Raw genomic sequence first — 17,856 nt, forward strand, 5'->3', positions numbered from 1 at the left:
CTATAACGGTGAACTACCTAACACTATACTAAACCTAACCAGAACGGAGATACTAAATAACACAAAAACCCTAACCTAGGTTTATTGTAAGGACGAACAGAAATGGTAAAGCACAAGCAACTTGGCAACAGAGCCGGAGACGACGGACTGGAATGGAGGGCAGGAACAACTCCTGGATGGCGGAGGGTGAGGGTAGATGAAGGTGGAACAGGAGCCAGTAGAAGCAGCAGAGCAGGTTGTGGAATGGCAGGAGATGAGATGCAGCGCGGAGGAGGGTATCTGGATCCCAAACAAATCAAGGTTAGAGCAGAACCATTCACAAGCCAGGGGACAAAAAGTGCTAGGCATATGCAGACAGACTGACAAAAGAACTTTTACGATCCGTCATCGAGTCGTAGTCAGCTGGCTTCTTATAACGTAGGTTGCAGTGTGAACAATGGAAGGCCACTCCTCGCCGCAGCTGCGATCATCAGTTGATTCCAGATTGGAAACAGGTGCGCCCCCAGCAGTGAGAATGAGCAGGAACAGGATAACATCTCCACTAGATGGAGCCCGAAGTGGAGGGCATGACAAATCTTGTACCCAGACGTCTGTCTGCTCCAGACGAGACTTTGCATTTGGGTGATTGCAGCTCTCTTTGTAGCTTTGGGCTTGGAGTGAATGCAGTGTGGTCTGGTTGTCGTAGGTTCTCTCCCTTGTGAGCAAAGGGAATACCACAGCCCCCCTTTTCTCTGTTTTCTCTGGTCATGTAGCACCAATTTCAAAAATATTTGCATCTGTCCACCACACAGTTTTATTAAAGGGTCGTCTTTCCAGTTGTGAAATTTCCCTTTAACACTAGCAGTAGCAGCAGAATGAGGACAAATATTAGCTAACATCACAGACTTATTTGGTCATTTACTCATTATTGTGTCATTTGAATCTGTGTTGTGTTAGTGTAGATGTATCAGATATATTCCAGGACCACTTTAACTCCTCAATGTAAACTTAGCTAACTGCTATAACCTGTATTAGCAAGCTAACCATAGCTTTGTCCGCTGGTTATGCTAACAGTTACTGGGTGTAGCTATTCAATAACTTGTTATATATATCACCACCTGCTCATTACGAGCATTAACCGTTCACACGCACTCACACACCGATGGCACAGCATTGGGACCAATTTGGGGTTCAGTACTTTGCCCGAGGATACTTCAACATGTAGACTGCCGAGGCCGGGGATCGAACCACCGACCTTCTGATAAATGGCAGACCGCTTTAACATATCGCCGTGTAACATGTATCTTGTTTTGATTTAGTGATGAGTATACCTACTTATTATACATTAGAGGCAAAAGCTTGAACTTAACAACTGCTGGTGCAGGCAGCTTTTGATTTTCACTACAAAACCAAGTTAATATAATCTTTATTTAATCAGGTAATCTCATAGCGATCAAGATCTCACACATGTCTTACATCAGCATACCCATCATATTACTGCTCACTTTTTCTTTAAAGACACATTTTACCAGTTGAAACAGATTTCTGAGTGTCTGGTCTCAGGGGTTTTCAGAGTTGTGAGCCGTTGCCATGTGACAGATGTGTATGAATACAGTAAAGGCTGCTAGAATGCAAATGAAATGTCATTTTAGTGCCAGCTGATCGCATCCCCGCGTCTTCACTAGTGGTCCGTCATCAAAAAACACTCCAAGACTCCCTCGGACGGAGACGCTCGAATGTCAATAAGGAGGACTTTTCTCCACCCACGCAAACACTCACTAACCCCATCCCCATCCTCCCCCTCCCCCCCTCTCTCTGAAATATCATCATGCTGCAAGGCAAAGTTCCTGTGACATTTAATTAGGGAGTTTTCCTCTCATGCTGGGGTCTGGGGAAAGAACACGCTGTCAGCTGACTTCTCAGCGTGGTTTGTTCACTGTTAAATACTCTCCAATCAATCTAAGCCTCTCTTCTCTCTCCCCCCTCCTCTTTCTAATTCAACAGTTTGTGTGCTGTACACTCAAGGAATAGCCAACAGGGAATGGAGAGAGGTGAGTACAGGGGTGGGGTGGTGGGGGAGCAGTTTAAATGGCAGCAATGCAGCATTTCAGCAAGTTTTGAAGGGACACAATGAGTTTTTGGGACGTTGGCCCATGAGCCATCTTACAGTTTTTATTAAATGACAAGACAGCGGCAAGTAATGTTGTTTCTGTCCAGGCTGGTTTAAGCCTGTTGGATCAATGTGTTTTGAATTTAAAACATTTAACACTCATGTTGTTTTATTTACTTGTTTCGTGCTGAACAACCTAACCATCGCATGCAGGCATTTGTTTTCAGAAAGTGTAGAAATGTTTAATGAAATTGCTGAATCGGTCCCGGGGCGTTCATCTTAAAATGTTTGTGTGACGAAAATAGAGCAGGTCTAATTATCCTCGGGTCCCTTTCAGGTCAGGGCTGGGGTTGCCAAAGGGATTTGTAAGCACGGCTTATATGCAGATCACTAAGTGTGGCGGCTTCCTGTTTGACAAATAATTGTCATTTATAATTTGCAGATTCGTGTGTGAGTCCTGCAGGGGTTTAGCATGCCCGTGCACGGTGAAACCTCACACTGCAGCTTGAATGTTGCAGATTTTGTGAAATGGGCCATAGGTATCCTTTTGTTGAAAAATCTATGCAACTTTTGGCTGGTTTTGCAAAGTCTCTATTTTGGATTTGGGACCCTTGAAGTCCCAGTAGCCAACTGGCATGCTCAGCCAGGATCAGTCACTCAGATTGACCGACTGTCATCCTTTAAGTAAGTAAGTGAGCATGTCAATCGATCACATGCCAGTGGCAAATCACAACAGCCCTCCAAACCTGCAGTTCAAAACAAAATCATTGGATGGTTGCAAAATGGAGAGAAAAGTTGTTTATTCTAATGGGACAAAACTGTAAAGTTTGGCGCTGGAAGGCCACGCCATTACCCACATCAGTGTACACAGAGGCAATCTTTGGAGATTTCAGTCTCAGCACTAAATTGTACAACTGTTGTTTCAGTGTCGGCTTCAGGTAAACTGAAACATGGTATCAGACTTTTAGCATTTAACATGTTGATGTGTTAACACTGTCAAGAGATTTGAGCCTTTTTATCACTTAGACATATTCAGATTTTGTGGCTCAGTGGTTCTTTAAACATTGTGAAAAATTCAGTGACAGTGTCAGAAACGATTATCAGCCAGTATTTATTATAGTTCTGTGCTATGAGATTGTTTTAGAATTTACAAGGCACTTTTTCTCTTTCCTCTTCTAGTTCGGCAGGACGGAGGTCATAGACAACACCCTCAACCCCGACTTTGTCCGCAAATTCATCCTGGACTACTTCTTTGAGGAGAGGCAGAATCTACGCTTTGACCTGTGAGTTAACAATTGGCTCATGCGTGTCTGTGTGCGTGTTTGCCTTTGTGTATTTGTGTGTGTTGTGCAGGCGTGGGTGAGCAAAGTTGAGTTAAAACTGAAATATTCATGGTCTGCTCAGAGGGAGACGCAAGTCTTCTCCCTCTTAAATAAAAGACAAGTTTTCGTGCCACTTTTTCACCAGCATTTCCATTTGAATTCGTCCCATTCATAATATGCTGTGAGACAAAATAGGTCCGGGAGGTCTTTTCACCGCGGTGAAGCTTGTCCTCACAGCCGTATGCTAATGAGATTATCGAGATAACAATTTCAAATCCTGCAAAGGTCAACTCGTTTAAAGTGATCAAGACTCTTTTTCTCATTTTTTTTTTTTTTAGCAAATATTTTTCAGCATTATTTCTTATAAATTTGAATCATGTTTTAAGATGCCATGCAGTGCAGAAAAACAGCACTCATGAAGGTAACAAATGACCTCCTTTCAACAGCAGATGCAGCCGATTGCTCGGTCTTAATCCTTTTAGACCTAAGTGCGGCTTTTGACACAGTTGATCATGCAATTTTAATTGCCTTAAGCACTGGGTGGGTATCTCTGGGTCTGCACAGCGTTTTCGCAGACCTTTGCTGCTCGAATAGAACCTGCGCCGTTAAAACAGGAGACCCTTCAGCTGCCACAGCGGACAGCAAACACGTCTGGGGTTCCTCAGAGCTCATTTTGAGGTCCCATCATGCTTTTCATTTTGTAGGATCATTTGTAAACATAATTCGCAAAGTGTGTTTTCATGAATATTCACATTCATACATGTATGCATGTATGAGTTTGTGTTGTGGGAGGTAACACAAACCCATACAACAACTCAACAGGATTTTAAAAAGTGGCATCAAGACTTGAATGTCCCTTTCAACCCTGAAATGTCCCCTGAAAAAGTTCAGAAAACTGAAATCATGGTCGTTTTAATCTGGCTTTTAAAGGTCATTCTGTACTTTTGACTCATTAACTTTAAAAGATCATAATCTAATCACAGGTCAAGAAATTGATTTATAGCAGAAAGTAATACAGTCAGGTTTGGTGGAAAAGGCCCTTTCAGGGAGCTCCCAAGGAATCAGAGCAGCAGCAGAGTTTGAAGTCCATCTTAATAAAGACATGAATCTTAAAAATTGTGCACATTACGTGGAGCTAATATTAATAGTAATTTAATGATAATTTGTGTACTCTAGCTGGTTGCTAAATTGGCAACAAAGCTTGTTTGGCTTGTTGCCTACAAAGTAAGTGAGCTTGTGATGTGACCGACGTGCGATTAGAAAGTCGTCCTGTTGTTTCGTGCTTGACAGATTTCTGTGTATGAAATAAAAGTATTTACCGTAGCTAATAATAGATTATTTACATACACGTACTCCTGTCCACATCAGATACGCCTGTTTTTTTCGTTAAAGTCACATTTCCTCATGTAGCCCCAAAAATCGAGCTGTCCGAGTGATTATGCTAATCTGGATTTTTCTCTATTGTGTTCCAGCCTCACACATATTCACTGTATTTTCCCGTGATAGCTCATGAAATATGGAACGACTCTTTTGTTTGTTTACTTGTTGGCCTGTCAGCAGGGCCTCATGCTGCTTACAAGCTGTGGGAGGTCACAGTGAAGGTCAAGGAGCTAGCTCTGTATGTGTGTGCATGCATGTGTGTGTGTGTGTGTGTGTGTGTGTGCAAGCAATGCATTATTATTAAGTTGTATATACAGTCTAGTGTGGAGTGTGCGTGCATATGTTTAGGCAGGAAAGCATGTGTGTTCAGGTTTTTGTTTGTACTTTTAGAGAAGTATAATGTGTGTATTTAGGGAGGTTTGTGTGTGTGTGTATGAATGTGAGCATATGTGTGTCTGGACATTTGTTTTTTATGGGCATGTGTATGTGTGTGTTTTCTGTGTATGTGAGCATGCCTTTTCAGTTTTTGTGTGCTTGCATAAAGTGAAATAATTGGTGTGATGTTTTGTATATATGAGTTTGTTTGTGTGTGTGTGTGTGCGCGTGTGTGTGTTTTACAGTCTGCAGGTATATTTCTGTGTGCTGGAGGAGTAATGTGCAGACTTTGCCAGAGTATCATGCAAGATGTTAAACGTTGACAAGCAGTGGAGAGAGGGGATGGAGGATGACGGAGTGTGTGTGTGCGTCTGTGTGTGTGTGTGTGTACGTGCATGCATGTATTTGTGCAAGTGTGTGTGCAGCCTGGCTGACTACCTGCAGGCGTCGTTGTGAGTGGGTGAGCATCAGGCCCAGTTACTGTCCTGTGGGCTGAGGGTCCTACGATCACTCGCAGCGAGGACACGGCTCGCCCCAGCCCACAGACACACACACACAGACACACACACGCCTGCCCCCAGAACAAGAAAGATGCCTAAAATCATGCACACAGTTGCTCACACACAGACACTTCACCACTCAGGCATTATTTTGCACTCATGTTGAGCTGTAACACACACACACACACACACACACATTCACACATTTCTCATCACAGAGGCAGTGGTTACTCCTGCTCTCCTCAGCCTCTGTCCTGTGGTCTGGAAGTCTTTTTTACTGGAGCTCCTATAGCCCTTCATTACCTCCACTTCCTTCACTTCCTCTCAGCCCTTCACGTCCCTTCAGGACATCCATACAGCCAGACAGCACCAAGCTCCCCGCAAACTGCCAGTATAGCTGCTGCTGAACCATCCCACGCTCTCTTTACCAGAAGACCCCTAAGCCATGACACACTTTGCTTGCTCTGCTGCTATCTGTGCCTGGAAATCCTGTTAACCCTCATCTCACTGCTGGCCATGTTCAGTGCTCATTTTTTTTTTTTTTTTGGAATTGAAACTTGAGATGCTCACAGACGCCAGTGGAAGCCTCCGGGTGGATGGGTGTCTAATCAGGGGTGGCAAATTGGATCAGACCCCAAAAAATGAATTGAAATATGCTCCCAAAAGGAATAAAAGAAGAATACTATACAAAGCTATATTAACTTTGAACATATTTCTTCTAGTGTATAGCTAATTGAGAATCAGTTTGTATGGGAACAGATTTCAAATGTAAAGGAATTTATTAACGAACATTTAGTCTCCCATAAGAGTTTTTTGGAAAGAAAGTGTATGTTGCTGTTCATGTACATGTGCTTTATAGTATCTACAGTAAAATTCTCAAAGGTGGACTGGAGCTAGCACTAAACACTGAACACACTTAACAGTGTGGCTAGACAGAAGGCTATAGTTTTACATAAAAATGGATCTCTACCCTGAAATAGTTTTATGTAATAGAATCGTTCACAATCAAGCATTTCCTGCATCCTCATATAAAAATGCAGTGTTATTACAGTAAAAGTCACGATACCTCGGTTAGTTAATGCTAAAAATCGAGTAAAAACAAATGTAAAGGAGCAAATAATCCATTTTTATATGACAAGATTTTGAATTATGCATTTTTTTATTTTAAGGAATCACATAACACTTGTGTATTTAAATTATTCTACTGGTTTCTTTTGGATTTTGGTTTCTTTCCTTGCTGAAATGACAAACCATAAGTGGAACTCAATAAGAACCAAAATCAATTAGCAAAATCAGAAGCAATGAACTCTGAACCCAGTATCTGGCCATCATTTGCTGGGATTACAAGGATGAAAGACACAAAAAATTAGTTGAATTGTGTTTGAAGCATCAGATTTGAATCACTTCAAATGTAAATTAGCCATTAATTATTTGTTGGGTTAATTTACATTTGAATTGTTGATAATCTGCTCATTGTATATGAAAGTGAGGTCTGTTTTTTTAATTCTATTTTTCATCTTTCATGTAGCTGCTCATTACATTTCATTCGTTTGGCAGATGTTTTTGTCCGAGATGACGTAAAATAAGTGGAATTAAACTCCAAAGAAACAGCCACATAGCCTAAAAATCCCCTTTAAAAGTCCTTTTATAGCCATATTGAGGGTAAAATCCCACGTTCAGGTTAATCTGTCAGGGCCGATTGCAGCACTGAATGTGCTAATAAAACGTGTGTAGCATCTTGTATGAGCCGGTATGAAGGCTTTACGGAGGCTTCATGAAGCTGTTAAAAACCGGAGCTCAAGTGTCAGTGTGCTGTCGTCTGTTGTTCGCCTGCCTCCCCGGCCCCGTTTGTTTGTGTGCCATCGTTAGTCATCATTGCTCAGTTCAAACGCAGCTCTGAGCAGCAACCCCCCCCCCCCTGCAAGACAGACAGCACAGGACCAAGAGAAATCCTGTCTGGCCCAGTGCCGATGCAGAGTGATGTCATCCACACACACACACACACACACACATCCAGTCACACAAACCAAATGTGCACTCACGAGGCGCCGTGGGACATTGCTCCTGCACACACTCTCATGTGTGTTTGTAGGTGTGTGTGTGGGTGAACATGTGCAGCCAAATCATCGTACATACATCAGTGGTGTGTTTCTCTTCTCTCGCTCTCTCTCTCTGTCTGTCTGTCTCTCTCTCTCATTATTAAATAAGGTTAAATGAATCATTTATGAACATTTGGGAGTGACAGAGGCAAGGGGCGAATAGAACATGAAGCGCACCTGTGCGTTTTGCCAGCGGCACGTTGTGTAACAGCAGCGTGTTTCCTTGCTCTTATGGAATTGCATTAGTAACGGCGCTGTATCGGAGGCCCTCACCCTCCCACCCAGTCGTGTCAGCGGGCGCATTACCGTCCATGGCGCGCTGTCAGAGGAAGAAACGCCCAGGCTCTCCCATTGACACACTCCGCTGCATGCTGTTGCACATATACACCGCACACATATTGACACACACCTGAGACACCTCAGGAAGGTGACAGGTTATGGGGAGTAAATAAAGCTGCATGAATTGCTCCCCGGAGAGGCGACTGGATCACATGGTTTGCATGATGTAGCTGTTACTTGTGATTTTGGATGAATGCTCCTGCAAAGGATGGAAAAGTATGCCATCCGGAAAGAAGCCATGATTGTTGAAGCCTCAGATCTAGCAGTGATGTCAGCTGGAAATCACACTACCTACAAAATTACAGAAAAGTATATATTTTGTATGCTTTAAAGGAGAACTCAGCTATTTAACACATTACAGTGTGGTTGCACTACTTGAACTCCAATTTCCGACATGCAGACTGCAGTGATGGCATGCATCATTCCTCTAAGCTTCAGCAAAGACATACACGCAATCAAAGACTCGTTTCACTCTGCCTGGGTCCGAGTGCAGTTTGAAATGAGATGCATCCAAGTTATCTGCCAACTATCCTGTCACAATGAGAATTGTGACGGTCGACTTAATTGGCGAAGGATGACGACACGTACAAGGAATTTGACTCCGCTTGTCAGCAGCTATTTGTGTACTTTGACTGCTGAGAGCAAATGTACGATCAGATGCTGCAAAGACAACATGGATAAACAAAGCTAAACAGACATATAGGTATTATGTATCGGCAAACACGCACTGGACAGCAAGCATACAGTATCTTTGTACTGCACAGGTGACATTGTTGCTGGAAACTGCTTATCCAGGTCTGTGGTCCTGTTCTACAAGTAGTGCTGCAAAGAACACTGTTAGCACTGTCCCACTCTGACCATCCATCCATTCAGTAGGCGATTTGAGGGGAAGCGAGGGGAGATGCTGTCTACCTTGTTAACCCCCCCGCCCTCCCGCAGGGGCAGAGGGGTTGTTTATCTGTTTAGATCTTAGTCTATTTTGCCTGACTTATTGATCCTTTATTGACTGAGGCTTCTGTAAATTAGAATCAGTGGTCTCGACCACGGCTCTGAAATATGAGCAGCCTAACTGTGTATTGATAAATCCATTGGGCTGTTTGTGGTGCTGAAGAAGCTGATTGATTTGTAATTGTGCTCTTTTTCTCTCAGTCCTGCCCTTCTGTCTTTCCTCTTGGATCTATAATATTGTCTAAACTATCTAGTTTAAATACTCCATTACAGACTATATTGTACGGTCAGTATTAAGTTGGGGTTTGGGCCATCTACCTGTTCAAAACAAATCACTGACTGCATCCATGCATCCATCCATCATCCATCCATCCATCCATCCATCCATCCATCCATCCATCCATCCATCCATCCACCCATTGATTCATCCATCTATATTTCTTACAGAAAAACTTAAAACCTACTTTTCAGCCTTTCCTATAACCAAACGTTTGTCTCCACTGTCATTTTTTGTTATTGCGGTGTCATATATTACTGCAATATTTGAACAATTTTAATTAGATAGATCTACTTTATTCTTTTATCAACTTTGTTCTTTTTTTAGATGTTTTATTTAAAAGTTAAACCGCCTAGACTTGCCGTTGTGCATGAAATGTCGACTAACTGCTGCTTAAAAATCAATACTTAAAATTGGGAAATGGAAGATTTGCTGGGTAAAGTGTTTCGATTCCCACCTGACAGCCATTAACGATGCTGAGGCCGGTGATATTGTTGCACCCTCATGCATGAAATCGCATCAGTAAAGCTTTTGGTGCCATAATCACAAGCCTACTTTAAACCTGAGCAGCTTCTTTGCAGTGATTAGCGGAGAAGTGGCTCGCATTAATAGTAGAGAGGAGCTTCGGTCATGGACTACTTGATTTGTTTTTTGGCAGCCTATCACGGCCCCCGCTCTGATGTGTCATCTCTTCTCTTCTCTGCAGGTATGATTTAGACTGCAAGAGCGACAACCTCTCTAAACACGTGAGTGTCTCCTTCACCTCAGCTGTTCAACAATCAGTCATGCATTCATGGAAATATCATACAGCCAAATGTTTACCCTTCCAGTACAATAGCAGCCTGATTCGAATTGGAACGTTAGAGGTAAAAGGCACAACAGGAACAAAGCAATCGTGTTGCATTTAAACCTCCTGACCCATATCAACGGCATTCAGAGGGTTTTTACACTCCGAAAACTTTCTGACCCGCTTGCTTTTTGTGTTTGTTAGCAAAGTTTGTGCAAAACGTTTGAAACTTGCAGCCAGTGGCATTTAGCAGACACGTTCTTGCCTTCAACATTTGATCATTAAGTTGATAAAAATATAATTTGGGTGGCAGTATGTTTCCCTGTTGCAGATAAGTTAAATAGAAATGTAATTTCTAGGAGCCAACATTGTTTGACATTTTTTTTTTTTTTTTTTGCTCAAAGTATTTTTATTGGCATATTAAATTTATACAGAATGACACTTCAAAAACAGAACTGCATGAATACAATATAACCCCCCCCGCTCAACAGAGCCCCATCCCTACAACAATATTACTGTACCATTAATTAATTAAATAATGATCTTATAAAGAATTACTTACTTACTTATACATACAAAATAGAAAAATAGATGTATATAGAAATAAAAAAAAGCAAATGTGAAAAAATAAATAAATACATAAATAAATAAATAAATCATTAAAAATAAAATAAATAAGATAGAAATCGAGATTAACAAAATAATATTCAAGTATCCAAAATAAATAAATAAATACATAAATAATAATAATAATAAAAGGATAGGAATTGACGTTAAATAAGTGGGCTATAGATTATATACAATATAGGATCAATTCTATAAATTTTAAGTGTTAGCGTCATCTATATTTCCTATGTATGTCAAAAAAGGTTGCCATACAGCATAAAATTTTTGAGCACACCCTTTTGTGGAATAGCGAATTTTCTCCAACACTAAGTGATGTGACATTTTTTTTCTTCATAAATAACTTAAAAGATGTTTAAATGTTGTTGATAGGATTTATAGAAGGATAATTGCAAATACTCTATACATGTATTGCCCTGTACTGTCGGTTATATATTAAGAAAATAAAGACAGTTTACGGTTTTCATTCGTCCAAACAGCCATCTGTATTCTCACAGAGGATCTTTCATCATCCTTCAGTCTTATTTCTAAATACATCAGATATTTTTAAATGTATCTTAGTGTATGCTGAAGGGGTATGTCAATTTCTCCATTATATATATATTAAATTATCTCTATCCAGTCATCAATGAAGGGAGCCTCAGGTTTTAACCAGCTATAAATTATTGCTTTTTTTGCATGCAGCGAGCAGAATACCCATAAGGTTTCTATTGTCCTCTGATTTTCTAAAAAAAACCAGCAGTTTCTTATTCTAAGAAGAAGTTTAGTGTTATATGGTGAGATATAAGAAGATTTTTCATTTTTCCTTCCTCTGTCTGCCAAATTAATGCCTTTTGTGACTGTGCTGAAATAGTGGCACATTTGGAGCTGTAGAAATTGTGCTGTTCTAAATGATTTTTTTTCCCTCACTGGCTGAAAAGTCCCCCCTCATGCATCACAATAAGCAGTAATACTTTTCCTTTGGCCATATTAAAGGAGTTCTGTTCTGATACACAACTACTGAGGCGTCACTGACGCGGGTGGTGGCTAGGCTGACGCTCTAGATGTTACCTGAGGCTATTTGCTAACTACACTGTGACTTACTGTGATTTGAAATAAAACAACTGTACTTTTGAGTCAATGGTGATCCATTTATTTTACGAGTCCAACAACAGGTTACGCACCGTAGTCACAAGCCGAAATCAATAACAGTGAGCCAACATAGCGCTTAGCCTTGCCGTAGCGTAGCGTAGCGGTGTACCGGTGTAGAGGTGTAGAGGTGTAGAGGTGTAGCGCGTAGCGGTGTAGCGGTCAAAACCCTTTTGCCCTTCCAGGTAGGACGCCTGACCTGCAACAGATAGTTCCTACCTAAATACCTGACGGAAGGTTAATTATTATGCGCCACCCAGTGGACAAAAAATAAATCAAACTCACAAAGAAACCATGCATTTTGGCTCCTACAGGCCATATATTGAATCTTTTGTCCAGCAGATGAGGGAAAAATTTAGTCCAGAAGGGACAACATCTCCACAGTGGACTTGACTTGTGTTGTATCAAAAACAATGGTTTGAAGGTGGATCCCATCACTCACTGAGAGCTCGAACGCCTTCCACCTTGCAAAATAAGCAGCGTTGCACCAGCGGATGAGATGGCTGCATGGCGATGCTCTAGTGGGAGCACCATTCCTCTGCATTCTTTTTGAAGCTTGAATAGGTGCTTCATCAATGTAGCTGGGATAAAAAAAAAAACATGGTGTCGCTTTGGGCGTTCAGCGCTGCTTTCAAGAGGCAGAGCTCATTAAAACGATCAAGTGGAGGATGGGAAAGATCATCTACAGTTTGACTTTTCCAAGTCTAACACACATAAATGTTAGTGACAAGTTGTCAGCTGACGGGCTTTAACAAAGAGATGAGATCATATCAGCGTTGTCATTCCTTATCAGGCGTCTGTTTGGTTCTGCTCATGCTCTTTCTCGTGAGAGTTCAGTTTTTGCAGACGTCCTGCCACAGCTGATGATGGAGCGCAGGATGAAGTTACTCCCATCACTATTCATCTGGCCTCTCTTGGTCCAGCTCCACCTCCATAATGATTTCAAACCTGTATCTTCAGATTTCACTGCCCTACAGCCCCATCATTCATTTTCAATTCAAAAAGAAGCTCCAGCAGCCCCCCCCCCGCTCCAGTTCTGTCCATAAATCCGGGCTCCATCTCCACCCCCAGCCCCCTTCTTATTAACCGGCTTCATTCTCACTGCCAACTGCAGGCGGAGTTCTTTTCCTCAGCCCCAACCCCAGCGTGCCCCCCGGCTCCTTCTGAGAGCGCTGAGCAATGTGAGCGTAGCGACTCACTCTCAGCATGAAGGCTGAGGACGCTTGGATGCGTCCTGTCGTGGCTGTGGATGTGTGGGATTAGAGATCTGGCACGCAGTGATGGCTCCATTGTCCGGGAACAGTCCATCCCCTGTCGCATGGCTTTAAATAACAGAAAGTGGAAGCAAAGAAAAAAAAAAATGCACACGAGTACAGTATCTCTCCCGGCAGCTCCAGTGGCAGCGTCGGAGGATGCCTCCTTCCTCCCATCACAGCAGATGTTTTTCATGTGCCATATGGTTTGCATACCTTGTGCAGATATGGCTGTAGGCGAAGATGCGCGGGGACAGCGCATACAGTGAAATCTAATTAAGGGCTGGGTATCGTGTTACCTAGTAGATGAAGTGCACGATGCTTTTTCATCCTGACAGACGCTTGTCACGGCCGTGTGAACAAGTCTGTGTATCACTCCTGTTTCTCTTTGTGGTAAAATACACCGATATCCCCCTTACAAGCAGTAATCTCATTTCAAAGCCTTTATTTATTATTTAAACGCGATGATGAGCAAGTGAATCCAGGCAGAGAAATAGCTCCTTTGTTTGCAGGCAGTAATTAAGTTAGCTGGCTGGATGTTCCCTCACTGCTTGAAAGCAGTCAACGTTTATTCCCCTTTATTAAATGTACTATTGCTAGAAAAGCTGCTTTGTGTGGTGTTTTCATCTTTATTGGACTGTTCACAGTTGTGGGCCAAAAAAGAGTCTGAAGGGCCTGACTGCTCCAGAGGACAGTGATTCCCAACCTGGGGTTCTGGACCCCTTTAAGGGATCTGAAGATAAATCTTAGAGGTTGTGACATGATGCTCCACGAATGTCATTTTTTTAGGGTTTTCTTTAGCTTTGTCCTTCTGAAATACTGAATGTATTTACTTCCCTTTTCAAAATAACAATCTGAAACTCTTGCATTGATGAGCAGCTCATATGCTGCAGAGGCTTTGTAAGAAATCTCTAGTCTTTATCAAAGCTGGTATTATTCTCATACCTTTTTCTATTATTTGAATTTGCATCTACAAGTACAGTGAGTGAAGTTCTGTGTTCATTTTTTGTCAGTTGGCTCACACACCTCATTTACACCTGTATCAAAATTGGATCCGTATTCAGACACGTTATTCCGGTAATAAACGACCTGATCCTACCTCCAGATGTGGTCAGGCAGATCTGATCACATTTACACCGTCCATTAATGTGCATTCTTCCTTATCCAGATGACGTGTCCAGATACACATTGCATTTTAATACCAGGTGCATTAAATATTATAATATTACGTATATTTGAGGTCAGAGACAACTGTGATTTAATTATTATTTAATAGGAAAATACCTTTTGACAACATAAGTAAAACAGAATGTGACAATTTGCTAATTCTTTATGACATAAACTCAATTGAAAGTGAAGTTTCGACCTCATCAGCGTCATTGATTTTTGTAAATTATTCCGAATTTGATGCAGCAACACGTTTCAAACATGTTGGGACAGGAGCAACAAAAGACTGGGAAAGATGTGGAACGCTCCAAAAACACAGGTTGATTGGTAACAGGTGATAGTATCATGAGTCAGTATGAAAGGAGCATCCTGGAAAGGCTCAGTGGCTCACAGCGAGGATGGAGCGAGGTTCAACACTTTGTGAGCAGATGATTGGCTAAAGGAGATTAATACATGATGAGTAGTTGGTAATAATGCATCGTCTGTAATGCAAATGATCGCTTTCTGTTTTTATTTTACACAGCGTCCCAACTTGTAGTCATAATTGACAAAATGTGAAATTCAGTCTCAACAAATGGTGGAATTTCCTTTTAGCTTGCTGCAGCACTTGGACGGTGTCACTTTAAGGACAAAGACGTGGCAGGGGTCTGCATTTTAGAGGCGGAATGAGCAGGGCGACTTCAAGAAGGAATGCAGCACTGGTGGAATTCAGCTGTGATGTTTCTTACTTGGAGATACCCTCCCAACCTTTTCTTCCTGCCACCACTGAGCCTGTTAAACCGGCGCCTCAGCCTCTGGCCTTAGATTTCCGAGGCGTAGCAGGCGCTGGGCTCGGGCTGCTAGCTAGCAGCACAGTTCTTCTGCAAAGGCCAGAGCGTTTTTGTCATCTCTTTTTGTTTCGAGACCTCGGCTGGGGGAGAAATTTGCTCAGCACCGGCAAAGATCTTTGGAGCAGCTTTCTGCCCGCCGGACTCAACAAGGCTCATCTGTCAAGCACATTTACACACACACACACACGCACACACAATCTGGTCGGTGCATGAACAATCGTTCCTTGGCTCTTGTAAAGAGACTTTTATACCCCCTTCCCTCTTTCTGCTTTGCCTCTCTTGCTGGCCAAAGGCGCCTCCTCCCCAAACCGAAGCCTCTCTTACGGTCACCAGACAGTGATCAACAAGGACACGGGAGTTTCTGCACACTGGCCTGAGAACAGAGACGGGAAGCCATTCAGTGCCAAAAATATGACGTTTAATTCGCTCAATTCGTTTCAACAGGAACACTGAATCAGCTGGGGAAGAACTTGAAATTCTTGACTACCAACTTCCTCTTTTTTTATGGTCTGTATGCGTCTGTAGTGCTCACATTATGTGCATAAATCGAGAAAATATAGTTTAGCTTGTTTTTGTTTTAATGAAACAGCTTTGCCTTCCTTTTTTCCTCGAGTCCCTGCTGACCTGCATGACGGCTGTTTGTTCAGTCAGACTGAAGAAAGAGCTCATCACATTATTGGCTTCATCTTTTGTCTTGATTGACAGCGATATGATGGCAGGAGGGCTTCAACTAACCATTGCTTTCACTATAGGTCAATCTGCTGATTCAGTTTTCTTTATAAAATGTTCGAACATTGTGAACATCTCCTATTTATAATTCCTCAGAGTCCACATGACTGTTTGATGATTGATTATTTTATCTGAATTAAACAATCAAATCGTTTGACAATGTGGAATCAGAGAATGTGTCAGGCCGGGACTCAGATGCAGAGATTCTGAACACACAGATCTTTATTGAAATTTTCAACCCAAGATCCACTTCAATGAGTGTCAAACAAATGGGCTATATAATTACTCTAGGCCTAAGGCTATAACTATGACTATCAAGAAAATAACAGAAAACGCTCACTATGAGGATAAACTAGAAAACACTACGTAAATAGAAATAACTAAGAACAGAAAACGCTCCAGAGGGAGGAAAGCACTATAGACTATGAATACAGGGAAAACGAAGCTAGATAAGGAAAACTATGAAATCAAAAGTACTCTCCTAAAAAGCGGAGGAACAAGAAGTTAAATACTAAAACAGAAACAACAGAAAATCTCTCTATGAAGAGGAAAACAATTCGGCTGAAGACTAAGCTAAGAAAATAAATCAGAAAACTAAGATATCAAACTCACAAACAAAAGACACTCACAAGGAGGAAACAAGAGCTTACTGAAACAAAGACTGTGGCTGTGGCAAGGACAATGGAGAAGACAGGCTCGGGTGAATCGCCGACGGACAAAGACACACTGGCACAAGACAAGGGAGACGCAGACTATTTAACACGTGGAGGGTAATCAGGAACAGGTGGAAACAATGGGTAATCAGGGCGGACACACGGGACACACGAGGACCGGCAAGTGCTCTGAAACGAGAGGAGACTTAGACCTTCAAAATAAAACAGGAAATGACAAGACAAAAAACCCCATGACGAGACAGACCTCACCGCGGTGTGACAGAATGTTTTTTACTGGAAGAGTGGCTGAACAGATAAATAAGATAAAGATAAAACTGAGAAAATTGATGCTGTGAAATAAAAACAGATATACTCAAACTGAAATGAAGCTGCTGGAACTGGATAAAAACGACTTCCTGTTCGTTACTGTGAGAATAATCAGGATGAAGTCACATTTTAATGAGCTCAGTTTAAAAATGCGTCAGATTATTTTACAGTTACATGGTTGTCTTTGTATTTACATTGATATAGATGAAACACTTTGTGTCTTTGCTGCTTTTATTCTAGCATGGTGCGTTTCACACTTTGGTCCTTATAAGCCAAATGATATCCGCAACATCTTAGTAAATATTTCTCTCTCTTCTAGTTCCGCTCTTAATCTCTCCGGATTTCTTCTTCATGTGTTTCCGTGTGTTTTTCTCACGTGCAGGACTTCCTGGGCCAGGCGTTCTGTACGCTAGGTGAGATCGTCGGCTCCCTGGGAAGCCGCTTGGAGAAACCTTTGATGTAAGTCGAGCACGTCGCGCACCGACAAACACGCTCACTGCTATTTTAATTAGACGCTCGTAATTGAACGTGAGCTTGTGTTGCATTACTCTAATCAGAGAGCCTCCATCACAAGGTGCGACAAAAAGCTGTTGGGGCACGTGTTTTGATTTCAGATTCTGTTCCATTCAGGGGTTTGAATTGAAAATCAGCATGTTATTTTAAGATCACTTGCCGCTGTTTGTCTTTGAAGCGAAGCGAAGCAGGGGCATGAAAATGAGCCAAGATGTTGATGAAAGCGTACACTGTCTCCATCAGCCAAATGAGATGAATAGTTAAACAGCAGCAGGCCTAATGACAGACTGTAAACATGTTGAGATGGTAAACAGCGTGTAGAGAAAAGGGACAGTTCGCCCAAGGGGAAGATGTCAGTGGTGGGCTCCCAGCTCGCTTTCTGATGAAGCCTAAACTGATCTGAAGCCTCAGCTGAAGCCTGGAGACATAATCAGGGATATCTTCACATGAATAAATGTCTGATTTCTTGATTAAACCTGGAGCCAGTTCATGAGAGATTTCACATTTGCTGCCCTT

At 42.0% G+C, this 17,856-nt stretch overlaps 1 protein-coding gene across 1 annotated transcript in view; it reads left to right on the forward strand.

Annotated features, from left to right (window-relative positions):
- Positions 1-17,856, forward strand: part of LOC121607730 (copine-8-like) — a 60,776-nt gene that overhangs the window by 18,472 nt on the left and 24,448 nt on the right. The window contains exons 3-6 of the mRNA XM_041938672.1: positions 1,984-2,030; positions 3,269-3,372; positions 10,036-10,075; positions 17,210-17,286. Of these exons, the coding sequence (XP_041794606.1) occupies positions 1,984-2,030; positions 3,269-3,372; positions 10,036-10,075; positions 17,210-17,286 (268 nt within the window). The remainder of the gene's footprint in view (positions 1-1,983; positions 2,031-3,268; positions 3,373-10,035; positions 10,076-17,209; positions 17,287-17,856) is intronic.

Source organism: Chelmon rostratus, chromosome 6 (assembly GCF_017976325.1).
Source record: "Chelmon rostratus isolate fCheRos1 chromosome 6, fCheRos1.pri, whole genome shotgun sequence".
Lineage (NCBI taxonomy): Eukaryota > Metazoa > Chordata > Actinopteri > Chaetodontiformes > Chaetodontidae > Chelmon > Chelmon rostratus.